Genomic DNA, 12,935 nt, shown 5'->3' with positions numbered 1-12,935 from the left:
GAATATGGCTAGCTCCAAAGGATAAGTCAATTTAGAGAACGTCTTAGCCATTAACCAGAGGCCACACTGGGGTCTAAGGGTCAAAGCTTTACAAAAGGACCCACCTTTAGATCGCAGGCTTCAGGAATGTCCATGAGCTGACACCAAGGCCAGCCCAAGAGTGTCCCTGTCAGTATGCATACCGGAGCCCTACTGACTGACCTTATTGAATTAGACCCTGACCATAGGTTAAGGATCGTTGTCAGGGCCACATGCATGATGGTGTCCTTTGGTGGAAAGGGCTCTGGAGCTAGACAGTCATCACACAGAATCCCAAATGCACCATTCAATAGCTGTATGACCTTGAGCAAGTGATTTAACCTCTCGAGCCTCCCTTTTCCCATCTGCAAAATGAGGATGGTAATAACTGACATACAGGGTTGTTGATGAAGATAAGGATGTTAACAAATACAAAACGCCCTGACAAGTGCTTGGCCTCCCCATAGAAAAGGAAACCAAGAAAGAGGGAGGTCACTTCTGGAGGAGGACACACTTATCCCGGGGACAGTCACATGATTGGTGTGTCAGCTCACGGTGCGGTGCACTGACGACTGGGGTGGAACACAGCCATCCTCTTGGGTGCGGCTGTTCCAGTGTGGCTCCGACAGGTGTGCCCACACCTGATGCCTCCCAGTGGCACTAAGTAAGTCCTGGGTTCCAGCCGCCCCGGCAATGCCCTGGGGGCACTTCACATTGGCTAGCGTTAACCCCAGCCCTCGAAAGGGAATAAGAGGGACAGACAAGAGGGCGCTGGGAGTGGGTCGGGATGCAGGGGAGGAAAAAGGAAATAATTTAGAAATGTAAAAATAGAGCACTTTTTGAAGACTGGCAATAGAGAAACACTGGCTATCCAATTTGGAGGAGCCCCCCCTAAAATAAAGCCAGCACTAGATATTTGCCTTAAGTGGTACATAGAATGCATCCTTCCCCCAAAATAAAAGAAACCTATAAAGACGATGGCAAAGCCCAGAGGATCAAACTTCCCAGGGACCATGGAGGACTCTGTCAGGCTCTGAAGAAAGGGGAGGTGGCTGTCATGTCCCTTCTCCTAATTACCAGCACAACCATCTGCAACCCGAGGGAAATGGGCAGTTACCTCGCATGCCTCCCACTGGCCCGTGTAAACGTGGAGCTAATAAGATATGAATTTATGGACAAACCACGAAAAGTGGGCCTTGCAAGCAGTTACTATCTGATACTACCTGCAAAATTATAAAACCAGCCACCCCAAGCTCTTTCAGCCATAGTAGCACCGAGCCGATGAAGAAACACACATCATAAAAGCATAAATTACCTGCACAATAAACCTTGCATCTTCTAGTATGTGGCCATTAGAAATCGATCAGTTAATTTAGGAGCAACGGAAGGCCACAGGGCTGATGAAAGCCCGTGCCAGGAAGCACTTTCTAGAGTCAGCTGTGTTAATAGCTGGCTAGGGTCACCAGGCTGCCTTGGTGGGTGCTTCCTGAATGGATGTGCGGGCAGAGGGCACGGCATCACAGGCCACTCCCGTGTAATGTTTGCAGCGTGGAGGTGGCCAGGACAAGTTACGGTGTCATTGGTGGAGAGCAGACCAGGCTGCAGTGAAACCTTGGCGTGCCCATTCCTCCCAGGACCCAAACCAGTGGAACGGTCAGTCATGGGAGAGATTTCCCATTTACCCCCTTTAAATGGTTACACTGAACCGTGCCCTGACCAGCTGCACGGGGGGATGTGCACACACATCCACATACCCACACACACACACACCTATACACACACACATATACTCATACACATACTGACATGCACACACACACTTATGCATACACATCCACACTCTCACAAATATATAGTTACACACTCACACCTATGCACTCTTATACACACACCCTCACGCAGAATCACATAACACACATACCTTCAACCTCCTGCAGGAAATGCAGCCTCCATCCCCTCTGCATTCCTTTGCCCACCCCCTCTGCACCCCATTTTCTAACCCACCCTCATCTCTCCGGTCTCTGACCCCTGACTGGCGACCTCCCCTCACCCTGCACATCTAATGCTTGACACCACTTCTCATTGACTCTTGACTTCCTCCTGGACTCAGATCTCCACTCTTCCCCTGGTTTCCACCTGCTCCAGGTGAGTAGCTTGGCAAGCTCTGTCTACCTCTCTCACCTGTTGTCTTGCACAGTGGAGCCCTGGAATCTATTCCAGCACCCCAAGTCAGAGTTGAGCCTGAAAGGATCACTCTGCACTTTCCCAAGGGGTGGGGGCTCAGTGCAGGCCACGCCCCTCACCATTCTGGGGCTCTTACCTCATTCACAAAGACCCAGTGGCTGTCCTTGGAAGCCAGGTTGGTCTCCACGGCCTGCAGAGAGAGAGAGAGAAAAAAAAAAACATGACCAGAAGCAAGCCAGAAGCTGGCAGATGCACAGGATGACTGCCGAGATGGAGTCTGATAAACATTGTTTCTGGAAAATTTTTTCTGCACAAAACACGCCATCCCCCTGGGGCCAGCTCTGGCTGCCTTAGCTACAAGACACATCATTTGAACACGGACATCTGATTTCCTGCTGTTCTTCGGAGCTCTCACGCGCCAGTGCAGTTCCAGGAGGCGTCACAGGGCCATGGGTTGGGACATCCCTCCCCTCTCTCCTCTTGGAGAATGCCTGCAAACACTTTTCTGGAGGGGCGCTCAGGGGGGAATGTCTCATCACTGCCTGAGGCTAGAGAATCAGGAATCTGGAACAAGGGATTTACAGCAGCTTGTCCAGCCTAGCTAAACAACACCCAGGAAGATGGCAGCTCACAGCTGGGGCTCTGAGCTGTCTTCAGTTCTAAAGAACCCATCAAGGACCCTAGAACTGGCTCTTTTTTGCTCCAGGGCAGTGACCCCCATCCCCATCATTCTCTCTTAGAGCATTTTGTTCTATTTCTTTATAGCACTTGCCATGTCTGTACTTGAATAATTATCAGCTTATTTATTTTTTATTGTCTATCTCCTTCACCAAGTTGGGGGTCTCCATGAGGTCAGGGGCCACATCTGTGGCTGTCACATTTGTGTCTCAAAACCTTACACTATGACCAGCACATAGTAGGTGTTCAATATATAAATGAATACTGTTGTTGAAGATGTGAATGAAGTATAGGAGGGCGAAGCAGATAGGACCCGGTTACTTATTTTGTTTCTCATATGTTTTCATGAGTGCGCTTTCCCTTTTTTAATTGGTAATCCAACAGATTGAAAAAGAGGAGGAACTGAGAGTTTTCAAGCCTGTCCTGTAAGAATACTCACAGTTAGCACGAGCCAAATACTGCTGAGTGCCAGGCACTGTTCCAGGCCATCTACGAACCTGGGAGAGAGCTCAGATTGTAGTCCTCTTTTATTTTTACTTTTTTTGGTATTTTTTAATGTAATTTTTGTCACTTTTTTATTTGGAAAAATACAGAAAAATTAAAATGTTCAAAATTATCCCATAAACCTGCCCCATTTTTTTAATGCACTACAGTACTGAAAACACCCCACGTATCCCTCCAAATTCATCCCCCAGAGATTGTTCCAAATGGCCCCTTCCAGAAGTTTTCAGTCACTTCTGCATGTATGTATCTACATACACTTGTCAGACAGATGTTTTTATTAAAATGGGATCATGAAATACACATCAGGTTACAATTGTCATTTTTGACTTAGTGTATCAAAAATATCTTTCCTCTTCAGTACACAGAGATCTGATTCGTTCTTCTTAACAGATTAGTCACAAAGTGGTAAGGAGCCTCCCTGCTCCAGTAACCCAGGGGGCTGGGGGTCTGTGCTACCCCTTGGGGGGTTGGCTACTGGGCCACCCTGCATGATAGGGGGCACTCCAAACTGGAAGCGGTCACAGAATGGGACAGTGAAAACTGATAGCCAGTTACAGTCACCAGGGACAGTGCAGGTGTGCAAGAGAGGCTGGAATTGCTCTTTGCAGCCTCTGAGAGTTGATTTAGGACCAAAGGCTCCTGTACTCAGGGGAGCAGATATCAACTCAATACAGAAGAGAAGTTCCTGACTTTCCAAGGAGTTCAAGATGGAATGGGTTGCCGCGGGAGCAACAAGATCTCATTGTGGAAATGCCTGCATGGAAGGCAGATAGCAGGGCCATATATGGTATGCAAGTATCAACACGGAGGTTGACCACAGGTGAGGGGTAACACGCCATCATGCACTGGCATTCTGCAGCCATGAGTCTCAAGTCTGGCTGCATGTAAGAACCTCCTAGGGAGCTTTTAAGAATGCAGATCCTGGGCCGCACTCCTTGGATTCCTAACTCACTGGGAATAGTCATGTGCCTGACATGCTGTGTTGTTTCAGAGCTCTGAACCCTGACTCTTAGCCTCTGGAGCTGAGAGCTCTACTCCAGAATGTACAGTTCTGTGAATCTGAAGGTATAGGTGCACCTGTACAGGTGAGAGGTCCTCCAGTGTCCCTGCAGGAGCCAGCAGTGCAGAGGACCTGACTCAGTTGCCAGGACATCCCAGGAAGCAGGTGGGAGCCCTGGCTACATTAAGGCATCTTCCCGCCTGGTCTCATCCTCATGCGTGGAAGATAGTGATGGAAAGAATTGATCAGAAAACCCCACAGGACAACTGGCCAACTTTCCTGTCCTACTTTCCCTCACCAATTAGCTAATTTGTTAAGCCTCTTTTCCCCACACGGAGATAAACAGCACTTGGCTACAGCCTTTTCCAGAGGGTGCAACTCCCACAGAAGCTGAGATAGATGGTGAGGAGAAGCGACTGCAGATTTAGCAAGAACACCCCTCCCCCCGATGGCTGGAGAGCTGCCAGCTCCATGGGCAGAGCCCTAAATGTTCCCAGCCCAGTGGACGTGTCCCCTTCTAAGTGCCATCCTTTCCTTGTTCCTCCCCAGCCATGTCTGAGGCAGGTGGAGGCCCCCAAGACCTCCCTTTCACCTCAGAGCCAGCAAGGTAAGGAGGGGGCAGGCAAGCACAGGACGGTCGAATCCCAGGTCTGCCTCTGCTTAGCTGAGTGCTCCTGGGTGAGCTATTCCACCTCTCTGAGCGGCAGTCCCATGCATACAGGGTGTTCGGAGGCCAGCAGTACTATTGACACCCTGCCCTGGTCCCCCTCAAATCCCATTAGGAATTCGGAGCCCAGTGGCTCCCCGTATGCGTTCATTGCCAATGGCAGGCACTGCGGCCAGCTGTCCGAACCTTCCTTGGCACTCGGGAAAATGTACGCCCTCACCAAGGACTGAGGGTGCCATGTATCCAAACCCCAGCTGCCCCGTTCGTTCCCCGATGGGGACTGCCCAGAGTGTGAGCTCAGCTGTTTCCGGATTCCTTCTGCGGGGCCAGCCCACACGACCTCGCTCATGCACCCTCGCTGGCTGCTTTCACTTCCCTGTTCCATGTTCCCACTCCCCAGCCAGGTTTGTTTTTTTTTTAATTCCCCTGGGAACACTTCTTACTAAATCACTGTCACACACACTCTTGCCCCAAAGTCTGCTTCGGGACAAACACCTCCTATCTTAAAGTTATTGTGAGAATTAAATGAAATTACGGGTGAAGCTTCCAGCCCAGAAAGAAGCTCACTATGGATGATCAGTGAACACGAAGGCCCTCCCTACTCCTTCCCCTCACATCTCCTGGCTGGTTGTCCTTCGATGGTCTCTTTTGAATGTGTAGAAGTGGGTAATCTCTCATGTGTTCCTTCCTTCAGTCAACAGACGGCACCAGACACACACAGCAGCTGCCCTTACTCTCCTGCATAGGGGTGTGAGCCAGGAGTCCCGTCCATGCCGCTGTGGAGCCAACAGACCAGTAACAAACACGCAGATATGGTCAGCACTGCCTCCTCTACGAGTCCACAGACCCTCCAGGGCAGCACAGTGGGGCCTCCCCTCATCCCAGCCACGCTGCGGGTTTACCACTGCAAAACACCGCTGGCGTCTGCAGAGGAGCACTGGACCAACTAGACAAATAAGGGCAGGCCCTTCATTCCACGGGTAGGCAGGGAGTGGAGCTGGCGTCCTGCTCCGGCTGGGCTCCTGGTCACTTGCCCACCGCAGGTAGGGAGGCTGGTTTCCTGCAACCGGGCTTCTCTCCTGGAACGGGGCACCATGGCTGTGAAACTCCCCACTAAATAACGCAGTGGCAGGTGGTAGAGTCCTGAGCAACTTCAGGAGCTCCGCACAGACCCTGGAAACTAGGTCTCAGTGAACCCAAGGGATGCCCGCAGTGGCGCGATGCCTCGGCACAGCACAGGCAGCCCTGCTTAGGTCATTGCTGTGAGTCCCTGAAAGGCTATGCCAGACCATCAGAACCCAAAGGCCTGACTCCTGGGGTCCCTCAATAGAGTGGCAAGTGGAGAACTTTAGAAGAAGAACTGAGGAGGTGCGAACTTCTAAAGAGTCATGCTGACTCCTGTTTTAGCCCCTTTTGAATAGAAGAGGAGACCCAAAATGCTTCAGGTGGCATGTAGCCCAGGCTAAGAGCTGGGATGGTGGACACAGCCAGCCAGTGGGAAGGGACATCACTTGCAGAGGCAGAACTGGACATCTGCCCTTGTTCTGACACCCACATACCACCCTTTTGAGAGATAAGGGCACTGTCATAGGTAGACCCCTGTTAAAGGAAGCGGAAGGCAGCTGTTCTTCCCACACCCACACCTGGAGGAGGGAATGTGTCCCCTCGTCCGTGAGCAGCAGCCCCTGTCCGAACCTCAGGGTGCCTTTTCCTACGGCCAGTCGCATCTATGGAGCCAGAGTATAAGTGATGCAGGACACACCATCCCTGCAGGCTCGCCAGGCGCCAGGGGACATTTAGATGCTGTCCTGAACACCCAGCCACCTTGATCCCACAGTTTCCATAGGGAAGTAGAGGCAGACCAAACCCCAGCTCCTGGCTCCCAAAATGACAGCAACCCCTAGCACTGCCAGGAATGGGATGTGTGGGGCAGCTCGCCTGGAAGGGGCTGGGACCACGTGGAAGTGAGGATCAGTGCTAATATGCAAACATCTGGACGGAAGCAGAGAAGACAGGAGTTCTGAGGGATCAGAGAAAGCATCTCCAGCCTGTTCCCTTTCCTCTGTGTTCACAGTCTTTCATGCAGAACCAAGTTGCAGCCATTTCCAAGGGCAACGAGAGCCTGCTTTTATCAAGCACCAGCCAGATACTTCAATACAACCCGTCCACTTGACAAGCCACAGGTCTCGCTTGGTTCACAACACCCTAAGGAGCCAGGTAGGTTCTCATCCCCATTTCACAGCCGAGGAACTAAGATCTAGATCTAGACTCGGATCTTGCACAAGCCCCTCTGCTAGTAGAGACTGGATTTGAACTCAGGTCCATCTGTCCCCAAAGCCTATGTTCTTTTCCCTTGATAATGCAGCTCCCTAAAAGGCCTGGACAACCGTCAGAGCAAATGTACGAGCCTTTGAGCCTGGCCCTCTGACTATGGGAACAAAATGATCTTTTTTTTCATATCTAAGAAAATGGCCTTACTAGCCGCGGTGCCTTCCTTCCCAGGTTAACTTATCCTCCTAAGTATGAGACCAATGTACCACTTGCCGTTGTCAAGTCTGAGGCTGTTTCACTTTATCTTGGCCTCAAGGAATAGTAAATGGAGTGGAAAAAACCTCCACACGAAAGCCTTCCAGCAACATCGCTGAGGGTTTATTTTACAAAGTGCAAATGCCACTGACTATTCATGTACATGTTAATTGTTGGCCACTTATCCAGCATCCCCCACCCCCCAACACTGGGAGCCTGAGATAATGAAAGCTTGTCAACGACTAGCATCTCTTTAAAACCACAACTCTAACATTTCAGAACATTCTCCCCATGGAGCCCGGGGCCTGGCATTTTCCCAAGGACAGATATTGAGCTAACTTTGAAGACCCACTGCTGCCTTTGCAACAACATGCTATTTAGGAACAATTCTCTCTGTGCAATGTCACCCCTCTGAAGCACGAGGGAGTGCAATGCCCCCCATTTGCAAGGAAGGGGAGTAGCTGATGGCGAGACTACGGACAATTTCAGGAGCCCATTTATAAGGAAATCAGCAAAGCAGCCACCATGAGGCCCGAGTTTCAAAAGATACGCCCAGAACCACCATGAGGAATCCCATAAAGGGCAGTTATCACTAGGTCAGGCCACACCATGGTTCCCAGGGGCTGCCTTCTTGGGAAAAGGGCCTGAACTTCTGGCTCAGATACTTTCTGGCCCTCTGTACTCCAGCCTTTTCTCTAGAACCTCTTGGAGCCTTCTTTTCACCAGAAAACTGCCTTAAGGATCTCCCCCAGTCTCCCACGGCTCCTACTTCTGGCTCCATCCTTACTCCTAGAACTGAGTGGGGAATCTTGGGCCCTATGTGGGTCTCTTTTCCAGTTTCCTCTCCCAGACCCTTCCCAATAGATGGCACCTCCTGACCGAGTGTGAGGTTTCTGTTCCCACCTCACCCATCGTTCCGCTACAGCTTCCTTGAAGCCCAGGGCCCTCACCCTTGGTGGGAGCAGGAAATTCAGCCACCTGAGCACATGTGTGTGTGTTGGGGGACAGAAGGGGAGTTTGCTGGAGGATGGTGGAGACAAGGAAATCACCCCAGCTACACAAGGCCATCTGGGGAAGGTGTGGCAGAATTAATCTTGCATAGCTTCCAAACATAACTCTGGGACAGTAAGAGGGTGTTTTTGCTGAGGGAGAGCTGAGCCTGTGGCCTGGGAGTTCAGGGAATGCTCTGGCTGGGAGAGGCTGGATGGAGGTGAGGGTTGCTTGCAGGCTGGGTCCAATCACTGACACTCACTGAACAACTCTGCCACCTGACCAGGAGCTAAGCCCTCTGCACATGAAACCTCCCTGAGTCTCACAACAGCCCACTGACAGAGGTTCTGAGCCTACAGATGGGGAAACTTGCCCCAAGTCTCCCAGCAAGTCAGTGCAACCGAGGCAGCATAATCAAGCCTTTCAGATGCCAGATCCCACGCACTTTTGAGTGTATCATGCCGACTCAGGGACCAAACAAAGACAAACTCATTCTTGGCACTTCTTGTAGATGTTTCATGAAAAACCAAGAGTTGAGCGTGAAGACGATGCAGACAGTGGTGAGGCTTGGCGTGTGGAGCCACAGGGACTTCTGTGAAGTCAGGTCCTGGATTCTGGAGTTTCCTGCCACCACCCCTCCCCAGAACCCCTGGGTCAGGTGGTCCTCTGGTTGCCAAAGGGTTTCTGTATATGGAGAGCAGCTTCCAGTCCGTCACCAAAAGGTGAGCTCCTCGAGGGCCGAGGTCTGGTGCAGTTACCATGCAACCCTGGCAGACAGTGAACTTCAGAAGATGTCTACAGAAGAAATGAATGGTGGGTTCACACGCCTGCATATTTCCCTGGTGCTCAGTATGAGGAAGCTCAGGGCCATAAACAGGAAGCCCAGTACAGTGCAAAGGGATATTGACATACAGGCAGCCATCACTCTGCACAGTAGGTACTGAACTAATGGAAACCCACGCATGAGGGGCCTGTGTCCTCGCCTCCCACGGCATTGATACACAATTAATTTCCAGTTAACACTGTGTTGTGCGAAGTAAGTCCTGCCTGTATTTGAAAGTAGCATTCTTTTTCAACACATCTGTGAGAACCTGAGAATGAAGTGAAGTGAATGTGAAAAGTGGATAAATGCAAGATATCATGACCTTTAGATGCTGATGCCAACATGATCAAATTTTAGAGCTTTTTTGTGGGAATGTAATCGTTTCTTCATTTGTGCTGAGTTTTTTTTTTTTGGCTGTGTGGGTCTTTATTGTTGCTCACGGGCTTTCTCTAGTTGTGGCGAGCGGGGGCTACTCTTCGTTGCGGTGCGCGGGCCCCTCACTGCGGTGTCTTCTCTTGTTGCGGAGCACGGGCTCTAGGTGTGCAGGCTTCAGTAGTTGTGGCACGTGGGCTCAGTAGTTGTGGCACACGGGCTTAGTTGCTCCGTGACATGTGGGATCTTCCCAGACCAGGGCTCAAACCCATGTCCCCTGCATTGGCAGGCGGATTCTTAACCACTGCGCCACCAGGGAAGCCCTGTGCTGAGTTCTGAACCTCCTGATGAAAGTTCCCATCTATCCTGCTTAGCAACACAATAAGTTCTGGACTAGTTTGGTCCATTGATGGCATTTAAAAAGATATTACCATCACACCTGAGACAGAGTGTTGTTCATGAGATTTGTTTCTTACACTTGCTTTGATCTCAGAAAAACTATTATGTTGCTATTGGGAAAAAAAAAAAAAAAGCATAATTGACTAAGTACATGTAAAAATCTGATAGATCTAAACAATTTCTAGTCAATCATGAGACCTCCCTGCCCTCAGTCCCCACTGTTTACCAAGTTTGAGACAATCAGCTCTTCCAAACCACCTTCCCACTTCGTACAGAGGACAGAAGGGCCAGCTCACGGCCTCTGGGGGATGAAGATTCATTACAGATCATTTGTGGATCTTTCAGATGAAACAGAGACAGGTTCCAGGGCTGTACAGGCAGCGCAATTGACTGTAATAAAAAGTGAGAATACGCTACATGTGGACAATTTATGACGAAGTGTTAATATCAGCAGAAAAATGAAATGGAGTCCGCTCGCAGGCACGATCTGTTTAATAAGATCAACTTGGAGAAGTGAAGCCAGGCAGTGCCGATGAGTAGAAACTGATGGATACTTGGATTTTAATCAATGGTCCATAATTTCCCTGCCACCTGGAAGGCAGAGAAGCCAAATAAGGCCCTCTGTGTTGTCACTCTCGCAGACACCCAAGCTGTTCTGATGGGAGGGAATGGGAGCCAGCTTTTCTGTCAATCTTATCTGATGGAAGAGAAAGGTATACCCGGCCCTTGGCCACACGGAGGCTACCACACAATCATTTGGGGAGACTGGGGTGTACAACAGAACAAATGGTTTCTGAGCTTATTTACACCCGCTCTGGTTCGGTGAGAGCAGCCGCCAGTCTCTGCAGTGGGCTGTGAACAGTGTCACCACGTGGTCCCCGAGGGGGCAGGGGACGCTGCTCTCGGGTGGCAGGTGGCTGCGTTGAACCATTTCTCATACACTCTGCTGTCCAGCTCCAGCTTCAAGCGATTTTCAGCTATAAGCAAAGAAAAGTCTAAAACTGATTAAAAATGTTTTTTTTTTCTCCCTCCCACGGGTATTTGCACGTTCATACTGGAGCTTGAGCCGGCGCTGTGAGCATCCAAAGACTGGCTCTGGGGACCCACAGCATCAGATGCTGCTGAAGGAGGGGATGGGGACCGTTTGGGGCAGAAAAGTCCCTCCTAGTGCCACTGGGTCACATAATGCCGCAGAGGCCTGCCCCCCCACGTGTGGCTGTCAGCCCCCGAGACCAAGACCCACAGCGGGACGTCCACTGGAGGAACAACTGCACTGTCTCTGCTGCTCAATTAAAGCATCATCGTTCAAGGTTAATACCGCGACCCCTTCAAATTGTGCCAGGCAAGCCATTTCTGCACACGCATCTAATTCCTTTTCCCAACCTAAATTGTTTTTAAAAGATGGAAGCGTTTGAATTCTTTTTAAGGCAATAACGTTGAAAGTAGCAATTCTTTACCAAGCTGATAAGAGCTGCTGGGTGTAATTTGTATTCTTTTTTATGAGCCTGACTTTTGGGAGAATGAAATAGGAAGAAAAATCTCTTTTCAGTTCTGGAGACAAGAACCGCTTCTTTCTCTGGGTTCTGCGGAGGAGTTCCCTGGCTCAGGAATTGTCAGGAAACAAGTCGCTGATCTGTGACACAGGAAAGCCAGGGAGACACCCTGTGCTGGGGTGGGGACAGGGGGCTGGGGAGGTGGGGTATAAATAGCTGCTCATCTTGGGGCTCACTTGGACCCTGGATCCCCTGAAAATGATTCAGAGTCCATGGGTGGGGCTCCGAGGTCTTGGGGAGTAAGGAAGAGAGGATGTGGCAAACTCAGTGAAAAGAAAAGAGGGAGGAGGAATCCACAATATAAATTCTCACCAAATACAAAGCCTCTGTACAGTTGGGGCCCAGACCTGGGCATGGCCAGGAGCTTAGTTTTTAAGCAAAGTCCTCTGAGCCCAACAGTAAAGCCATGTCACTCTGCATTGTGCTGCAGAGTAGATGCAGAAGCCAAATACTCGTGTGCTTCATCCTCGGGGGTGTGGCCCACCTGCCCCACCCTCCACCTCTACTGCCTGCACAAAGGACCTGGAAAGGCCCTACCCATCATTTGGTGGCATCATTTGGAGAAAAAAACCTCTCTGAACACAAGGCTTCCAAGCTCAGTACCTGGAGTGGAAAAAACAATGAATTTACCACCAATCACGTCCTGCAACCTGCCTTGATCTGAGGCACCCCACTGGTTTCATCTACTGATCTTGGTATTAGGCATGACCTTGGCCCCCAGGGCAATATTAAACTTTAAACTCTCCAAACATTCCTATTCCTGTGGGTGTGTGCATACACAAATATATACACATACACACATAAATAATTGTACTTCATTCACTTTGTGGGGGAAAATGGGGCACAAATAAAAAGAATATTAATGAATCAACAAACAAAAATGCCCAGCACAGGCATTATTGTAGCTCTCAAAAATTCTTGCCTCAAATCCACACTCGTCTTTCCATGATTTCTCATATGGCCTCCAAGGTGCTCATTCTAAAATGTAAACCTCAATCTACATTGCCGCTAATTCTTGCAACAATCATGGAAGGTGATCATTTATGATCCCCTATTAATAGAAAAAGAAAATGAAGCTTACAAACTAGTATATAACTACATGGTCAGCTCTTTGGAGTCACAGACAGGAATAGCATCATCTGTGCCCAGGTGGGAGAGCCCAAGGGTACAGCTCAAATCATGATGGCATGAGACAGCCTGTCCCCATGTCTGGACTAGCCA

The 12,935-nt window shown here is 50.0% G+C and overlaps 1 protein-coding gene across 1 annotated transcript in view; it reads right to left on the bottom strand.

The window, feature by feature from the left end:
• Nucleotides 1-12,935, bottom strand: part of GRID1 (glutamate ionotropic receptor delta type subunit 1) — a 647,037-nt gene that overhangs the window by 240,102 nt on the left and 394,000 nt on the right. Inside the window, exon 5 of the mRNA XM_059899403.1 lies at nucleotides 2,339-2,392. Coding sequence (XP_059755386.1) covers nucleotides 2,339-2,392 — 54 coding nt within the window. The remainder of the gene's footprint in view (nucleotides 1-2,338; nucleotides 2,393-12,935) is intronic.

Source organism: Balaenoptera ricei, chromosome 16, assembly GCF_028023285.1.
Source record: "Balaenoptera ricei isolate mBalRic1 chromosome 16, mBalRic1.hap2, whole genome shotgun sequence".
Taxonomy (NCBI): domain Eukaryota; kingdom Metazoa; phylum Chordata; class Mammalia; order Artiodactyla; family Balaenopteridae; genus Balaenoptera; species Balaenoptera ricei.
The sequence above is the reverse complement of the archived record's forward strand: the minus strand, read 5'-3'. Positions and strand labels throughout refer to the sequence as shown.